Consider the following 17,151-nt stretch of genomic DNA (forward strand, 5'->3'; position numbering starts at 1 on the left):
CTAAAATCAGGGCATAAAATGCTAAATACATGTATATGCCATTTGATCTGAATAGTACATAATACAAGATTTGAACATTGACTCAACAGAGAGTTATTCTAGTTAAAATCATACGCCTTTGACTCCAAGTTTGCAATCAACTAAAGTATATTTTGGTAAAAATTAAACAACCATCCGAATGCAATAGTTGGTTCCTGGTGAGACATACATATCAGGCACAAATTATTCATATTATTTATGTATAATTCGTGCCTGATATATGAGATAAGCAAATTTTGCACCTTAATTCATACATGTTAAAATGGTGTGAAATATGTCATCGACTGCTTTGATTCACAGCTTTAGAGGAAAATGTATAATTCATGCCTGATATGAAATCAAGTATACATACAAATTTGTCATTAATTTGACACAACACTAAAATATCATATATGTTACAATAGAGTGAAACATGTCATAAAATGCTTTACTTCAGAACCATGTGCGAAAAATTGAATATTTTACAAAGGTTTAAAGATGCACCATACCCTATATCCAGCTTCTTATCCACGTCAAAATAGCATGAGAGCACGAAGCACCATTATGGACCGCATAACTATGTGTTACAGCAAATAGGTTTGAAATTTTGAAGCACACGCTACAGCTTTAGCTTTCTTCATGTCTCCTCAGTTTTCACGTTTGTCCAGCCCCTTCCTAAGGCAGCTCGTTTCCTTGCATGTGAAACAAAACCAAGAACATAGCCAACAAAACCCCCAAGCACCAAGACACTACCACCCCAGACATAATGTGAAAGTGAGGACTGCATCACCTCATCCTTATGGACCACACCAACTTTACCACTGTCATCATCACCGCCATTAAGAACTTGCCCAGATGCCAAAATCTCAACCATGTCATGCACCTCCCCATCATGGTTTCCTACAAAAGAAAGTATAAGCTTCTCTTTTGTAGCAACTAATCTAGTGTACCCAAACTCACCCGTGCGGTACAAAGACCTCTTTGGTTGTGGGTAGATTGGGTCATTTGGATGGTCAGGTCTAGGTTCCCATTTTGGTTGCCAGTCTTGTCCTCCCATGCCAATCACAACATGAACCGGTAATGCTTCCCAGCCCTCCCCCTTTAGCCCCATGCTTCCACATGTGAAGTTCTTCAATGGACAAAACCTCTCATAACGGTGGACATGGCCCCATAGCGCAAGGGTCACATTGTTTTTCACAAACAAAGGTTCCAAGTGCTGAAGCATTCTCTCTCTCAATGGAGCATCTATAACTTCATAGCTCGTAGTGTACATTGGTCTATGCCCTTGAACTACAACAAAAGGGGTCTTTGTCCGATCAACTGACTGTAGATCATGCTTCAGAAAATTATATTGCCTGCTTCCAAGAAGGAAATTTGTTTCAGTTGAAAGGTACACGAAATGAACTGGCCCCATATCAAATGAGTAGTAAAGGTTTCGGGTAGCTGGAGCATGGGTTCCAGTTGGTTCTGAAGAGTTGCCAGGCATATTGAATCTAAGGCTGTAGGGCACCCCACATTCACCACCCCCATCTGTTCCATAAATTGAATTGGACCACTCAGGTCTCCAAGGCTGTGAAGGCCAATCATATTCATGATTACCAATGCACGCATGATATGGCACCTTGGAGGCCACAGGCTCAATTAGGTTGAAAAATTCATCCCACAACCATGAGTAGCCTCTTGCATAGCTGATATCCCCAATATGGGAAACAAAAGCAGGCTTGTCTCCAAGAGCTTCAATGTCACGTAGGATCCACTTAATGGTTGATATGCTTTCATCTTGTGTACGACTAAAGGTTAAGTATGGTGTAGCAGTTCCCATGTCTCCAAATAGGAAGGCTATTGTTTCATTTGAACTTGTGTCCAATGACACAAAGCTGCGTGTTGTGCTCCAACCTTTAGACTCACTTCCAACCTATCAAAAACAGAGTAGAGCAAGTTATCATCTAAATTAACTAGTAAAGTTGAATTGAGAGTGCATCATGTCTTCAAGGAAAAAATGATTTTCCACTTTTGCTTATTCCTAACAAGTAACAAGGATACAACATACTAGAATTATCAGGATAAATATATGAATCACACTCAACATTGACATATGAATTAACTTGAATGGATACTGTCAAAGGATATTATAGCCAACCACTTCCAGACTCGGTGGTATCCGGCCATATACTAAAAGCACTAGATAGATCACAGGTTCAAACTTCAAACCTAGGCATTCCTACCCTCTCCTTCCTCATGATCAAAAGTAAATTCACCAACACAAGGAGCTGGGCATTTTGAATTTTCCCACAATCATTTTAAATAAGATGTTTAGCTATTGAAAAATGAACCCTTTTTAGTTAGAACATAATCTAGTTGAACAATGAACGTTTCCAAATTTTGCAAGCAAAAATGTCTGCTTTGTTAATGTTACCCAAAGTAAAAGAAACGTAATCAATTATCAATGCTATAATCAACAAGAAAATATAGTAACCAAGCAAAACCAGATTCCACCTTGATCCTTGTTAATCCTTGATAGAAAGAACAACATAAAAACAAAGTGTAAAAAATCACAAATAATTACAAAATTTACCTGATAATAATATTTGACACCACCCTTTAAACCCGTCATAACCACATCAAATATCCAACCAGGATCCCTCCATCCAACGCTCTCATTAGCTGGGGCATGACACATGTCTTCCCTCTCATACCTCCCGGCACGTGCCACCGCCACGTTACCTTCCCAATCTCCTTCCTTCTCCCCATACCTCACGTGCCTCTCCTCCGGATCCTCCGCAACGAACATCACCCGCATCTCCCCTTCCCGACCCGTCAATGCCAAGTGAATCTGCTCTGGCCCACGGCCCGGCTCGAACCCCACCCTCTCCGACTCCGCCAACAAATGATTCGTACCCGGCAGGGGATTATGATCGTGGTCGTGGAGATCAGGTTTCACCTCGGATTCAGTCCATCGGAAGATTCGGAAGGAGTAGTTAGAGCGAAGGGAGGTGAGGGGTAGAGAAATAGAGCCCGACCCTGACTCCCAAGTGGGGGAAGAGGAAAGGAACTTGTAACCAATGAAGTTGTCGTGGGATGAATCGGGGGGCGAGTAGAGGCCGAGCCAGTCGAGTTTGGACGGTGAGTCGATGCCGGACCATTGGATGAGAACCGAATCGCCCGACTTAGACAGGGTTTTCGGAGTTACAATGAGGATGGGTTTGGATTGGGAATGGGAGAGAAGAGAAAGGAAGGAGAAGAAAAGCAAGATCATGGCAGATAGACACGATGAGGATTGCTGGATAGCTGTCGGAAAGAATGAAAAAAAGCTATGGCCGTTGAGCATGTTAAGGATCGCATTTTTTTTTTTTTTAGAATATTCTTTTTTTAATCATTTTGGAGAAAATTCTCTTCTTTTTTTTTTTTTTCGGATTACGTGAGACTAGCGCAAAGATTTAATTGTCAGTGAAAAAAAAAATATAGTATTAGTTTTAAGATGCACGGTGTTAATTGTGTATAATTTTAATAAATAAATTTTATATAAGAATTTTGGTAAAAAACAAACAGAATACTTTACATCATAATAAAATTTTAATAAAAAAAAATAAATATTGGACAGCGATTTGTAGCCATTAGAAGATAGGTTTCAATAATGCTCATTCAATAATAGTATTTAAAGAAAATAAATAATTTCTTTAATTTTAAATAATTAAAATTTACTCTACTTAAAATTAATCTCGTATACAAAGTTTTTCGTGAAAGATTTTTCGATAACTTATTGAAATAAAAATGGCGTAATTAATTATAGTGTTTTTATTATCTTTGAAGAGTATATTTTGATGACTAAATTTTAAATATGCTAATGAAGCACTTGTGAATGATAAAGTTAAATTTTTTTTTATTTATTTTAAATGAACAAATAGGTTATAATTAAAAAAAATATAATTTATTATTCAAATTTAAAATCGAAATTTGATAAACATCTATTAGTTTATAAAGTAAAGTAAAATAAACTAAATAATTTAAAAAAATTAATTTATTAAAATAGAAAAAGCTAATATTAGTTAATTATGCAATCTATCTAGCTTTTGCTAAAAAAAGTGCTAAATTGAAAAAATAAATGAATATGATATATATATATATATATTAATTAGTCAAATGCGTTGACAATGCTTAGATGCCAAACTTTTCCCTATTTAAAACCTTGAATTGACGCTTAAAATTAGAAATTAAATCAACCTTTTTATATATTTGGAATGATGAGACATTGAAAAATGAACTGCATTTGTTGAATTTAAATATTATATAATAATGAGATCTGGATTTAGAAACAAAGGAAGAAGTTTTAAAATTTTAAAATTTTATGTTTTAGTTTTATTGCGTATAAATTTAATTATTTAATTATATTTTAATTTATTGATTTATTATTTAATATTGTATTATATATGAATATAATTATTAATCATGATTGTAAGTTTTCTTCTATTTATAATGTAAAAAAAAAAAAATTGTACTAAACCCTTGAATGAAAATAATGTAATATTATTTCTAAATTTTTTAGATAAAATATAATTTTAAAACTTTAAATAGAAAATAATATAATTTTTTTGTTTTTTAGAATAAAAATGAAACTATATTGTTTTAGATATTAAGGTACTGATAAATTAAAAAGATCTGGTAATGAAAACAAGAATAATTTTTTGGTCAATGGTGTTTATTAGATTTGTTCATCAAATCTCCAGTTTTGATTTAAGACATTTTATTTTATTAATTTAAATTTTTTTTATTTAATTTAAATTTTTAAATATAAAAAATAAAATTTTTATACTTTCATGCCGGACTCTGGGATGTAAGAAACCAGGCCCCCAAACAATCCATCATCTCACCAATCACAAAATTACAAAATAAAATAAAATAATCTAAGTTTCCAAGTCCGCGTCTTCCGACCAAACTTAACCAAACCCACACACTTTCTGCAAAAAAATCTGTGAACTTAGGTTACCAATTTTTTTAAGCTTTCCATTTTAATCCTTAACCATGATCTCCTTCTTCAATCTCTAATTCTCATAATATATTTTTTTTAAATTCGGAAAAAATGGCTCGTTTATTGACTCTGCTCTTCATTTTCTCTCTGTTTCTCAACCTTTCCTATTCCAAAACTCTCAAACGCGACGGTAAATTTTCCTGATTTCTTAATCAGTTTTTTTCCTTTTTTTTTTAATTTTTAATTTTTTGTTTGGTTTTGATAGTTAAAGCATTGAATGAAATAAAGGCGTCATTAGGGTGGAGAGTGGTGTACGCTTGGGTCGGTGACGATCCCTGCGGTGACGGAAGCCTGCCGCCATGGTCTGGCGTCACCTGTTCCCTCCTGGGTGACTATAGAGTTGTCACCGAGCTGTAATTTCAATTTTCCTCACTCTTTTTCTAATTTAATTACGTTCATTTTCATTTGTTCGTTTTATATAATTTGGTTCGTTGAATTTGCAGGGAAGTTTATGCAGTGTCAATCGTGGGGCCATTTCCTGTTGCAGTGACAAATTTGCTTGATCTTACACGACTGTATGATTAAATTATAATAATCGTATTTTCAAAAATAATTTCCTTTTTTTCATTAAATTAATGAAATTCAAAGTTATTAACAATCTTTCTATGATTGTTGCATCTGATAGTGATCTGCATAATAACAAGCTAACTGGACCGATTCCACCTCAAATTGGACGGCTCAAACGTCTCAAAATACTGTATGTTACCTTATTTTCTCTTAGTTTTAATCAACATTGTGTGTTCTTCAGCTTCATAGCTAGAATCTTAGATTATGGAATAAAGGGTAATTTTTGTTAGGTTTTGTTAACTTTGGTTTGATGTCATTTCTTGAACTTTCTGTTTCTGGTTTAGTAATTTGAGGTGGAATAAGCTACAAGATGTTCTTCCTGCTGAAATTGGCGAACTGAAGAGTCTAACACATTTGTAAGTATTACATGCTTTATTAGGTAGAGATATTCTTTTTTCATATTATTATCTCTGATCTGATAGATGGTGTAAAATCACTAACTGGAACTTGTTTAGGTATCTGAGCTTTAATAATTTGAAAGGGGAAATCCCCAAGGAGCTTGCAACTCTACCAGAGCTTCGCTACCTACATCTACATCAAAACCGTTTTTCAGGGCGTATTCCAGCAGAGCTGGGCACTTTGGAGAAACTTCAGCACTTGTAAGATTACTTTTCTCCTTAAATCTATAATGTTCAAGAGTGAGCTTTGATATGATGATATCTGTTGGGTTGCATATCCAATTCTAATACCATATGTTTTTAGGGATGTTGGGAACAATCATTTGGTAGGCACTATAAAACAACTCATAAGCATTGATGGTTGCTTCCCTTCACTTCGGAACCTGTAAGTTCATTCCAGTTGGTGCATTAACAATGACTTTGTTGAGTTTTTCAAGGCCTGGTTATTTTGAATGAATGGCTAATTGCAGCTGACTTTTGTTTGAAACATCGGCCTGTAGGTACCTAAATAATAATTACTTAACAGGAGGAATTCCAGCACAGCTAGCAAGCTTGACCAACTTGGAAATCTTGTAAGTATAGTGATTTAAACTTTGGGGATATGGAATGGAGGACTACATATTTTTGTACGCCACCTTTGTAACTATGTTACAGAACTCTTGTTAAATCTGATTATCATTAATTGCTCTATTGGTTACAGGTACCTATCCTATAACAAACTGTCTGGAGTAATACCATCTGAAGTTGCTCATCTCCCTCGGTTGACTTCGTTGTAAGTTTCTTTTTTCACATTTGTGATACTTTTTTATTTCTTCTGGATCTTTCATCTGTCTCTGATTTTTAGTTGCAATTTGCATGAAACAAGCGGCCTGGAGTACAGTTTCATTGTATTAAACCAAAAAGTTCATTAATTTGCTTGATTGCTTGATAATAGATTGAACTTAAACATTTTTCGGCTTTTGCCACACTGCTCATGTTCTTTAATAAGCTAGCCATATTATGGAAGGTAAGTAATATTTTTACGTACTTAATACTTAAAATGGCCTGCTGGATTATGAACAAATGCATTCTATATGGCACTATGTGCTGTATCTGCAGTCCTGTATGCACAATTGCATGTGGGATTATGAACTTGTTTGCATACATGTTCTTATATTTGCTCGTATTGGAACTGCAGGCATTTAGATCACAATCAATTTGCAGGAAGAATTCCTGAAGCGCTCTATAAACATCCCTTCTTGAAAGAAATGCAAGTTTTCTTCAACACTCTGTTCCCTCAACCTTGAAACTCTTATAAAGTCTGTTAATTGACAATTTCTTGAACTTTCTTTACAGGTACATTGAAGGAAATTCATTCCGGGCAGGAGTAAACCCAATCGGTGTCCACAAAGTCCTGGAACTTACCGACTCAGAGTTCCTAGTTTAGTCAAAGCAGCAATATAGTATTCTTTATTGTTATATCAATTTTGGAAATTTTGATTATATTTGCCAAGACAGTGATTCATCCAATTCTCTGGCAATGGAAATCTTAAGTTTTACCCACTTCTTGTCATGTATTTACTGAATGATGGCTTTGAGAATAAGATTAATGAGCTAATTGTAAATATTTACGTTATTTACAGATTACACAATTAAAAAATGGACAGGAACTGAAAAACATAAAAATGTAGAATTGGGAACAGTAACAGGTGCTGCAACACTAACGGATTAGCCTCAATTTGTACTGTTAATCAGCCGAATATATTTCCCCTGCATAATCCAATTGCTTGTCTAACTTGTCCAATATCAAGTGTATTTCCTCCATTTGAAGGTGACTTTTCTCCCCAGCAATAAACTCATGAACTATCCCATTGATCTTGACAGAACTGCAACCTGGTGCCTTACTCACCCCTCGGCTTCTCATCATCTGTTTTATTCTTTTGGCATCATAATGTTTCCCTGACGCTGCATACAGGTTTGAGAGCAAAACATATGCACCACTATGATCTTCTAGCTCCATAAGCTTCTCAGCAGCGACCTCACCCAGTTTGGTTTGTCCGTAACTATAGCAGGAACTCAGCAGTGCTCTCCAGGCAATGGCTTCGTTGGAGGGATTGCTCGAATCGGGCATTCTTTGAATTATTTGACTTGCTTCTTCAAAGAGCCCACCTCGGCTAAGTAGGTCAATTATACACCCAAAATGCTCACTTTTAGGCTCAATTTTGTACACATTACACATTATATCCAATATCCTTAGACCTTCAAACACCATGCCAGAATAACTACAAGCACTAAAAACAGCAATAAAAGTAACGTCATCAGGCCTGACTCCATCATTCTCCATTTGCCTAAACAGTTCAAGTGCACTTTCTCCATATCCATGCATTGCCATCCCAGAAACCATTACATTCCAGCTTACAACATCTCTTTGCCGCATTTCATCAAACAGCTTTTTAGCCATATCCAAATTCCCACATTTTGCATACATATCCACAAGACAAGTACTCAAACGAAGACTCAACGGGAACTTTTGTTTATCCAGATATTTATGAATCCAAATTCCAGTATCTAAAGCACCTAAATGAGCACAGGCACAAAGAATGCTGACAAATATAGCCTCATCAGGCTCTATATCATTCATTTGCATTAGCCTGAACAGATAAAGACCCTCTTTAAAACAATTATTTTTAACATATCCAGAAATCACAGCACCCCAAATTCCTCTATCCTTCACCGGAGCCTCATCAAAAAGCAATCTTGCAGTGTCAATATCACCCATTTGCCCATACCCAGAAATCATAACTGTCCATGAAACAACATCTAGCTTAGGAATCTCATCAAAAATGGACCTTGCTACTTTCAAATTATCAAATCCACAATACATAGCAATCAAAGCATTACCCACAAAAATATCAAACACAAAACCCAATTTCAAGCAATGACCGTAAACCAATTCTCCAAAGCAAAAATATTGCAACTTTGCACAAGCTTTTAACACATAAGGCAAAGTATAATTATCAGGGTACATGCCATTATTCAACATGTTAGTGTACAAACGAATCGTTTTAAAGATTTCACCTTTGACAAAGAAAGCTTTGATCATGGTGTTGCAGATACAAATTGTGGGGTTTTGAATGTGTTGGAAGAGGTTCCAGGCATGGGTAAGGCTTCCATGATTTGGGTTTGTACAGAAAGCTAAGAGCCTGCTTAAAGCAAAATTGTTGGTGCCAAGGCCACATGTGATTGCTTGTGCATGAGCTTGGTTTAGTTGGTTCATGTTCTTGCATCGCTCCAGTAGTTTTAAGCATCTCTTGCTACTGCTTGACATGAGTTTGATGAGCAGCTTAGTTTTGTCTACTAGAAAAGTAAAAGCTTAGATTTTTGGACAGAGTAATAAACATTATATCATTAAGAACATACTCAATTGGTAACTTTTTTATTTTTTAACAGTGGTGGAAAAGATGTGTCTCCTACCTTTGCTGATGGCTCTTGGTAAATTTTTTTTAGCTCCAAACAGGTGTTTAGACCAACTGCGGATGACATCAACCTACAATTACAAGGTCTTTTGCAGACAAGCTTTCATTGGTATAAATCATGCTTTCCCTAATACTACAATGTTTATTCCCAATCCAGATTGTTATGGTTAGTATCCTAAAATCTTCTTCTTACCCTTATTTTTCTATAGCTTTTAACATTTCATCAGCTTATTTGTTGCATTTCTGCCAGTGCAGTTTATGACATCGGCTTAAGAAAGTATTATACTGACTCAAAGGTACTAATCCAAATTTGCGTGCATATGCTAATTGTGCAAAGAAAAAGATATGCTAACTTCGAAAAAAAAAAAATCTTTTCCTCTCCACTATATTTACATTTTCTTATTAAAAAAAAATTAGATCACTTCTATTTTTTTATTGCATAGTCTGCGATTTCTCTAATTTTGATATCTTGTCAAAATGATGAAAATCTGTATATTGTTAGACGAAATTTAGAATTTAGAGGTTATAAGAATAAAGAAACTACATTTTTCATAAAAAAAAAAGGATGTGTTATTATACTTATTTAGTCTTGAGAATCTTTCTTTTGAGCTGATAATATCTGTACGAACTAAAAGAAAAACAAAAAGCTATCAGACCAAAACAAGATTGTTCTCAAACCTTTTGGGAAAAGATACCTTGTTGAAGATGTTTGAAGGATCAAATAATATAATATAAATCTTACAATTTAAAACACAAAGAATGAAGGGAAAGAATACGTTTCTTGACTGATTGCACATGAAGAATATCCAAACCAACCTTTGCATGCAAAGCATATAACCAAAGCTTGCATGCTGGTGTTTGCCTATGACCAACCATAGCAATTCATCCTTTCTCTAGACAGGTTTATATTATCCTTTAAATGAAAGCATCCATCTCTCGTGCCAACCAGTTCATCGCTTAAAAAGTTGAGATTTCTTTCAGGGAAGTGTCATTTGAAACAATGGAAAATTTGATGAGGCAGATGAGGTAATTGTTTTATTTATTTATTTTATTTTATAGAGGAAATTGGAATTTCATTAAACAGCAATCAGATTACAGAGGTAATTCTATTATATCGGGCAACATAAAAATACAAATACATTTTTTCCTTCATATTTTATCCAAATGCTTGTTTTAGGATCTAACGTTCACCTGATTAAGATGCATTTTTTCCTTTTCCTTTCGTTTCGGACATAGCAATAGGAAGAATTTATCTGTGTAGATAGACTTGTGCAAGAGAAAATTAAAAATATATATGTTCGGCAACTTTTATTTCACTGTGTAGAAGATGTTGATGTCCTTTAGGGATCTGCTGCCATTTGACTGATCGCTTGTGCCAGGGGAAGATTTTCCGGTGCTGGAAAAGGAAAAACGGAAGAGTCAAGCAGTAGTAGAAACCAAAGGATACCACCACAAAAAACTCAATCTTTTAAAGGAGGTAATAGGAAGTTAGTAACAATTTGACATAAACTGAACATTAGGAACATTAAGATCACATCCCTCTTTGTACCAAAAAGTACATTCCTCCTGCATCATCATTTTACAGAGACATAAAATTGAAGCAACAATAACAAACCTTAATTTTGGATTTTACAGAGAAGAGAACCCAGAACTGGTTTCAAAAACAATGTTCTGAGAAAATGATGAATTGGAATCATGATTCAAACCATACAGCAGAGCAAGTAGTTGCAGTTGCAGTTGCAGCTGCTACATATGTCATTTACTCGATTGCAGAAACAAGCATCCGAGATAAAAAAAAGACCAGTGTGGATCTTGAACCCTCTCTGATCAAGGATAAGAGCAGAAAGGAGGATTCAACATTTCCAATATTAAAACCTGGCACTGTATCCGAACCATTCTCAGGTAAAGATACAAAGCATGAGAAATAAATCCAGATATCCATGTAACAGTGTATTAAGAATCTCTACTTGTTGCCACTGCTTAACAGGTGAAGGTTTGACAAAGAGTTCAGAAAGTGCTAAGAGCAAAGTGCCAGTATCTGATGAAAAGGCAACTAGACGTGCTCCATCATTTAAAAAACCTCTTAGTTTTGCTGATCACTTGGGCAGCACTAGCAGTACAAAACCCACAAGTGCCCCTAAACCTGATATGCTTTCCCGTGAACTAGAAAGTGCAGCATCAAAACCTGATCTCCCTGATGTAAAACCTGAAAGTACAGCGCCAAAACCTGATCTCCCCACCATAAAACCTGTAAGCACAGCACCAAAACCTGATCATCCTGCCATTAAACCTGGAACTGCAGCAAGAAGACCTGAAGAGCCTCCTACAATTAAGCCTGTGGCTCCAGGGATAGAAGCCAAAAGACAGAGTGCAGCAAGGCCAGGGACAAAGCAGATAAAGGCAGACGCTTGGGAGAAGGCTGAGATGACCAAGATCAAAGAACGGTAATCATTCATTGCCAGCTTATTAATTACTATCCTATAGCACTAACCAGTTAGTAGCAATAGATTAAAGCCAGAAAGCCACTCAACTACATTGAAACAACAAATGCAAGGCCAACATAAAAAAGTCCATCTTCAATTCAAAAAGCAATTAGTATTATATCATTTTATTTACTAACAGATAAATTACAGGCATGTTAAGTTAAATAGCACGATACTTGCCTGGGAAGAAAAGAAAAAGAAGAAAGCAAAAAACAGGCTGGACAAAGCAGAGGTTAGACTTGTTTTCCTTTTCTTAATTCAAACAAATTCTTAGAAACCAACAGCTTATCTCTTGGAGCAGAAGAGTGAATCGGAGAAAAAGAGAGCACGAGCCTTAATAAAATTCAGGAATGAAATGGAGTACATCAAACAAGTTGCAGATGAAGCAAGAGCACAGGCAGAGGCAAGGCAAAGAAAAGATATGCTTAAAGCAAAGGAGAAGGCAAATATAATTAGAACAACAGGAGAGGTTCCAAGGACATGCTTCTGCTGCTGAATGTAACTAATAATGTAGCATCATGAGTTTGAAGTCACATGTGCGAAGATCATTTTCACAATGCTATGACTAACTCAAAGATGCCAATCACAAGTAAAGACACCATCATTTGATTGATTTAACACTTGTTCAATGAGAAGTTACTTAAAGAACCTTGAGTAGTTTTACTAAATATTTCTGACAACCGATGTTTAGTATGAACATATATGAAGCCATATAGCAGTTGATGAGGGAAAAATTTACCCCATTGTCTTTGTACAAGACTCTTTTACTCAATCCAATTATAAATTTACAATGCTAGGAAAATGGGGATCAATTGCAGAGTTCCTTTTGTCTTATTGTTTGTGAAGGAAGTTGAATACTCTCAAAGCATGACTATAATCCAAAATTTAATTGCTGCAGAAGCATGAATGAAAATCCAATCTTTCGTTGAATTCACATATAGCACAAGTAACTATACAAAGGAAATTATAAACCTAAAAGTCAAAGAAATGGACAAGAGTAAAGAAGCTTATTAAATTTTCCACACTTACTGCCATCTGAGCAACTCCCATCATCACTAATGAATAACACGAAAGTATTAGCTTGGAACTGCAAAATATCAAAGGATCAAAAGATCATGCTGAGAATTTGAAACCTAGTCAACTGTACTAAGTCCTTTTGTGTAGATTACAAAATATAAATGTCACACAAAGATAAACTACTATTGGAGCCTCCATGCTAAATTTGAACCATAATGTTTCTATGTTAAACTTTTCTTTTTGGTAAATGAAAAGATCTTCACGTGATGAACAAATAAAAAAATGACTAACATTGCAACCCGAGGCCGAGCTATAACAATTATTCACCTCCAGATAACATAGTCAACTTTCTACATGATAACAGAATAGACGTAATCTAGAAGGTTAATACAGCAAGGATTACTGTGACCAAAAAAAAAAAAAATACAGCAAAGGATTACTAAATTCTCAGAGTCGTCTTCCTATCTGAGGCTAGCTAAATGCACTTATGAACAATATTATCTGATCAAATTTGTAGCTTTTTCCATAAAAAGCACCAAGCATCTACTCTGATTGTCAAGGAAACCATAATGAAACCAACTGGTGGCCTATTTGTGACTAAGCATTGCCAACTGTAGCCTTGATAGAAAATCTCTAAAAATTCTTAAGAACAAGAATTATCTATTGACCTCTTAAATAACAAAGTTCATCACTAAATACCAGGCCAGGATCCAATGCAGAAAACTCACCTTTTCCCCCTCTTTTATTCCATAAGACATTAGGCACATTCTCAACAATGTTGAAAGATTCCCAGCAAATCGGACATACCAACCCTTTGTCTCCACTTCCATTCGAGCAGACATCATTGTCTAAACACTCCAAACAAGCTCGACTCCCCTCTTTTGAATTCTTTGCTTGCAATGGCATTGGAAGCAAAATTCTACATCGTGACAGAACAATAAAAAATTAATAATAAAAATTAAGAACTGTTGTAACTAACTCTTTACTAGTTAGACAGGAAAAGCAGGGGAATTTTCCAACTGTACCAAATCGGAAAAACCCAAAAAAAAAAATTCAATGGAAGGAAGCCAATCGTTCAAATTTAGCATAATTATGCAAAAATTATATTCATAACATACGAATTAAATCCCAGGAAATGTGAAAAAAAATAATTAAAAAAAGACAGCGATTGGAATCTGGAAGACAATGGGAAACAGATGAAAAGAACAGAAGTGGAAATTGAAAAAACATGGAATCATGAATTTAGAGATCCATAAGGTTGAGAAAAGAAGAAAATTTACCAACAAAGTTGGCTGACTTTGAAGAGAAACGAAAGGTGGAATCGTTGGAAAAAGAGAATAGATCGAAAACAGAAAGCAAAGAATGGATTTTGGATTTATTTACCGCAAACGAATACGACGTCGTTTGACTTTGAGAATCTTTTATAATAATAAAATCGTTTCGTTGGCGACCGAAAAAAAAGCTTGTTTCATTTTTCTCCCATCTCCCAGGCCCCAGCGCCACACTGGAACATCCACCGACCCTTTCCTGCCTTCCTGAGTTCCTCAAGGTAAGATTTTCAGTTTCTTCTTGTCTTCCACTCTTGCTCACGACTATGAGTTTTAGCTTTCGTTTTAAGATTTGGGACCGTAATGTATGCTGATATTGATAATGCTCACGTCTTGGCTTTCGTAATGCTGTCGTCTGCTCGCTGTCCGATTGCTTTGCTTTAATGCAAATTCTATGTTTTGAGAATATATTAATGGGTATTGCATATATTATATGGTTAACAAAAATCAGATAGTATTTGGGTATTTTTCTGGTTCGGGTACATGTGATAAATAATATTAATTTCTTTCTTTTATGTATTGAAGTATGGATTCGATGAAAGTAAGCAGTTACAAGCCTCCACCAGAATTTGAGGAAGATTCGTCGGAGCAACTTGTCGATCTTACTGTGTCAGACTCCACGGAGCTTTTCCTTTTTCAATGGCCTCTTCATCAAGTACCCGTTTTATGTGCTTTCTTTTTTGCATTATTATTATTGTGGTTTTCTTCTTCTTGTTGTTGTTGTTGTTTGATTTGAACTAATGTTAGAGAATTTAATATTTTTACTTCGTTTTGTTATCACTATTGCAGCATCCTGAAATTAATGGCAAAGAATATACTCTTCAGCTTGGTCCTGATGGAAAGTTGGGCAGTTTTATAGATTCTAATGGTATTTATTTATATGTACCTTGATGCAATTTTATTTAGGCTAAAGCTGGACTAGAATTTTATATATTTTCAGTTTAATTTTATATGAATGTTTTGAAGTAGTACTACTTTGTTTATATACTGTTCTTAAATATGGCAGGAAAAGCATATGATCTTGTTAGCAGTGTATCACAGGAGCCAGATGCAAGAGTTATCTTATCCTCTGTTTTGGAGTCTAAATCGGTACTAAATTTTGCATATCTTTTATGCCGTATCATTTACACGCCTTTATTTGAGTTCAAACCAAATAATGCTTATATAGCGATTCTAAAAATAAATCGAAGAATCAAAGAATGAAATGTGGCTTGGACCTTCTAAACCAACAATGCCATTGATTATAATTCTTAAGCATAGGTGTGTTATTTCTTCTTTTATGTTTCTGTATCATCTAGACACTTAATTGGCTGTTCCTTTGGATTGACACTTGCATTGGAGTTCTAGATTCTAATGAAACCACTCGTGAATGTCTCTTAGGACTGACCAAATTTGTATTCCTATTATTAGCTATCAAACTGGTATTTTAATGTATCCAGACCTTGTTACACATCTAGGTGGTTGTATTCACTCTATTTTACGAGGCTTTTAATGAAACTTTTTTATGTAACTAGAGGCTTCAGTTTGAGAATGGTATTATATATTTTTTGCGTCGATCTTGCATGTGTTTGTAATATGTATATTCTTTAGGGTAATTTATTACTCAGTTAATTAACGGTCTTAAAATAAGTTATCGTTATTCATCTCTAGACCATTGCTCAGAGTCACAAAATAGACCTCTACCACATAGGTCTAGTGTGCTTTTTGTGTGGTCTTTTTTGTCTATGAATTAGAAATTTTGAGCATTTGGTTGAGCACAATTTGCCATTCATCTTTAATGTTGTTTGTGTTTTGGTCATTTTGTGGTTCTTGTGATTGTGACAATTAAACTGTTTTGAGTTTAGTTTTGCATTCTAAGTAAATTTATGCATTTCCCTGATATAAGATTTCTGTCTTGATAGTTGGGAAGATTTCACGACGATTTTCCCTTGTCCATTACATGGAGCCTGAAGAATATGAAACACTCAGTTCTAACAAGAGACTTGTGTATAAGAAATCCTCTGGAACCTTGATGACTAATTCTTCCAATCCTTTTGTAACTCCTATGCAAAGTAAGGGGGCAAAAAAATTCAGTCTTGGGGGCGTACTGTCAGCACACATGATAGTAGATATAAAAGTACTTTCTCTGGAATCAATGAACTATCTAAGCCTTCAAAAAGAAGGCATGATCTTGAATCTACAGGATCCTTGAACCAGTCAGCATATTCATGGGACAACTCCATTTTCAGGCTAGTCAGAGCATAAAAATGCCCATGAATCAACTGGGTCCATGGACCAGTCTACAATAGTTTCAGGAAGAGGTGATGCATCTACTATTTCAGGGCCCTCGAAGCGCACTCACATAGGTAAATCAAGGAAGAAGGCAAAAACTAAGAGTAATATGCTTGACATTTTCCCTCTTGTTACCCCGAAAATTCTACTTTCATTATTTGTGGTTGAATTGATTATTTGTTGAGCAAGTTCGAGAAGCATTACCAGATGAAAATCCTGAGCTTGATTTCATTCTCGACAGGAGGTGTTTATAACAGTTTTCTTTTTGCTCAAATTTCTCGCAAGGTTTCCCATGAAAAGCAAAAATTCTTTACTCAAGACGAGGTAAAAGATACCAAGTTCGCAAAAAGAGGACTTGACCTTGCTCCTCAAGGAAATTTATGGATTTGGCCCAAAAAGAAGGATGGTTTAGGTTATGACTAAGATTAAATCCAGATTCATTTGTAACAGCCTTATAATTAGTAAGGAAGGTTCTAATCAGAGTGAAATTTACCAGAGAAATTTAACACGATCAATCGACACGGTCCAACGATCTCTTTTGAATCTCCAAGTTCCAACCACCAACATCATCTGATGCACCGGATCCAA

The 17,151-nt window shown here is 35.2% G+C and overlaps 5 protein-coding genes and 1 long non-coding RNA gene across 9 annotated transcripts; 3 read left to right on the forward strand and 3 right to left on the reverse strand.

The window, feature by feature from the left end:
* Positions 1–340: 340 nt before the first annotated feature.
* Positions 341–3,320, reverse strand: LOC111318279 (putative inactive purple acid phosphatase 2). The gene is made up of 2 exons (XM_022921040.2): positions 2,594–3,320; positions 341–1,933 (listed from the first exon to the last, which is right to left on the reverse strand). The coding sequence occupies exons 1-2, from the start codon at positions 3,272–3,274 to the stop codon at positions 656–658; spliced, it is 1,959 nt and encodes a 652-aa protein (XP_022776775.2). The 5' UTR covers positions 3,275–3,320; the 3' UTR covers positions 341–655.
* A 1,612-nt stretch (positions 3,321–4,932) lies between these two features.
* LOC111318285 (uncharacterized) lies at positions 4,933–7,551 on the forward strand. 2 transcript variants are annotated; one of them, XM_022921048.2, is made up of 11 exons: positions 4,937–5,174; positions 5,250–5,397; positions 5,488–5,559; positions 5,670–5,741; positions 5,896–5,967; positions 6,067–6,210; positions 6,314–6,394; positions 6,510–6,581; positions 6,710–6,781; positions 7,187–7,258; positions 7,345–7,551. In XM_022921048.2, exons 1-11 carry the CDS (start codon positions 5,096–5,098, stop codon positions 7,433–7,435), a joined length of 975 nt encoding a protein of 324 aa, XP_022776783.1. In that variant the 5' UTR covers positions 4,937–5,095; the 3' UTR covers positions 7,436–7,551. The 2 variants fall into 2 exon arrangements, with proteins under 2 accessions (XP_089612149.1, XP_022776783.1); XM_089756023.1 differs by lacking the exon at positions 7,187–7,258 and having other exon boundaries at positions 4,933–5,174.
* Positions 7,552–7,567: 16 nt separating this feature from the next.
* LOC111318284 (pentatricopeptide repeat-containing protein At2g20540-like) lies at positions 7,568–9,743 on the reverse strand. 2 transcript variants are annotated; one of them, XM_089756022.1, is made up of 2 exons: positions 9,463–9,743; positions 7,568–9,342 (listed from the first exon to the last, which is right to left on the reverse strand). In XM_089756022.1, exon 2 carries the CDS (start codon positions 9,314–9,316, stop codon positions 7,736–7,738), a length of 1,581 nt encoding a protein of 526 aa, XP_089612148.1. In that variant the 5' UTR covers positions 9,317–9,342; positions 9,463–9,743; the 3' UTR covers positions 7,568–7,735. The 2 variants fall into 2 exon arrangements, with proteins under 2 accessions (XP_089612148.1, XP_022776782.2); XM_022921047.2 differs by lacking the exon at positions 9,463–9,743 and having other exon boundaries at positions 7,568–8,790; positions 9,067–9,455.
* Positions 9,744–10,486: 743 nt separating this feature from the next.
* Positions 10,487–14,481, reverse strand: LOC111318293 (uncharacterized). Its single transcript, XR_016334516.1, has 4 exons — positions 14,348–14,481; positions 13,693–13,883; positions 12,977–13,034; positions 10,487–10,860 (listed from the first exon to the last, which is right to left on the reverse strand). It is a non-coding gene; the product is annotated as an uncharacterized LOC111318293 (long non-coding RNA).
* Positions 10,806–12,443, forward strand: LOC111318289 (uncharacterized). Of its 2 annotated transcripts, XM_089756025.1 has the most exons (5): positions 10,806–10,941; positions 11,100–11,366; positions 11,452–11,908; positions 12,098–12,179; positions 12,249–12,443. In XM_089756025.1, the coding sequence occupies exons 2-5, from the start codon at positions 11,144–11,146 to the stop codon at positions 12,441–12,443; spliced, it is 957 nt and encodes a 318-aa protein (XP_089612151.1). In that variant the 5' UTR covers positions 10,806–10,941; positions 11,100–11,143. The 2 variants fall into 2 exon arrangements, with proteins under 2 accessions (XP_089612151.1, XP_089612150.1); XM_089756024.1 differs by lacking the exon at positions 10,806–10,941 and having other exon boundaries at positions 11,057–11,366.
* LOC111318294 (mediator-associated protein 2) lies at positions 14,433–16,636 on the forward strand. Its single transcript, XM_089756026.1, has 5 exons — positions 14,433–14,513; positions 14,818–14,947; positions 15,082–15,160; positions 15,299–15,381; positions 16,194–16,636. Exons 2-5 carry the CDS (start codon positions 14,819–14,821, stop codon positions 16,302–16,304), a joined length of 402 nt encoding a protein of 133 aa, XP_089612152.1. The 5' UTR covers positions 14,433–14,513; position 14,818; the 3' UTR covers positions 16,305–16,636.
* Positions 16,637–17,151: the final 515 nt, after the last annotated feature.

This window comes from Durio zibethinus, chromosome 2 (assembly GCF_047325235.1).
Source record: "Durio zibethinus cultivar Kanyao isolate XHJ-2024 chromosome 2, ASM4732523v1, whole genome shotgun sequence".
NCBI lineage: Eukaryota > Viridiplantae > Streptophyta > Magnoliopsida > Malvales > Malvaceae > Durio > Durio zibethinus.

Bases quoted from the DNA above. Each gene is read 5' to 3' on its own strand.
- LOC111318279 (XM_022921040.2), bottom strand. From the start codon at position 3,274: ATGATCTTGCTTTTCTTCTCCTTCCTTTCTCTTCTCTCCCATTCCCAA. The intron at 1,934-2,593 runs GTAAATTTTGTA...TGTTTTTGATAG, and splicing joins GTGTCAAATATTATTATCAG to GTTGGAAGTGAGTCTAAAGG.
- LOC111318285 (XM_022921048.2), top strand. From the start codon at position 5,096: ATGGCTCGTTTATTGACTCTGCTCTTCATTTTCTCTCTGTTTCTCAAC. The intron at 5,175-5,249 runs GTAAATTTTCCT...TGGTTTTGATAG, and splicing joins CAAAACTCTCAAACGCGACG to TTAAAGCATTGAATGAAATA. The intron at 6,395-6,509 runs GTAAGTTCATTC...ATCGGCCTGTAG, and splicing joins TTCCCTTCACTTCGGAACCT to GTACCTAAATAATAATTACT.
- LOC111318284 (XM_089756022.1), bottom strand. From the start codon at position 9,316: ATGTCAAGCAGTAGCAAGAGATGCTTAAAACTACTGGAGCGATGCAAG.
- LOC111318289 (XM_089756025.1), top strand. From the start codon at position 11,144: ATGATGAATTGGAATCATGATTCAAACCATACAGCAGAGCAAGTAGTT. The intron at 11,909-12,097 runs GTAATCATTCAT...GATAAATTACAG, and splicing joins ATGACCAAGATCAAAGAACG to GCATGTTAAGTTAAATAGCA. The intron at 12,180-12,248 runs GTTAGACTTGTT...CTCTTGGAGCAG, and splicing joins ACAGGCTGGACAAAGCAGAG to AAGAGTGAATCGGAGAAAAA.
- LOC111318294 (XM_089756026.1), top strand. From the start codon at position 14,819: ATGGATTCGATGAAAGTAAGCAGTTACAAGCCTCCACCAGAATTTGAG. The intron at 15,161-15,298 runs GTATTTATTTAT...TAAATATGGCAG, and splicing joins CAGTTTTATAGATTCTAATG to GAAAAGCATATGATCTTGTT. The intron at 15,382-16,193 runs GTACTAAATTTT...CTGTCTTGATAG, and splicing joins CTGTTTTGGAGTCTAAATCG to TTGGGAAGATTTCACGACGA.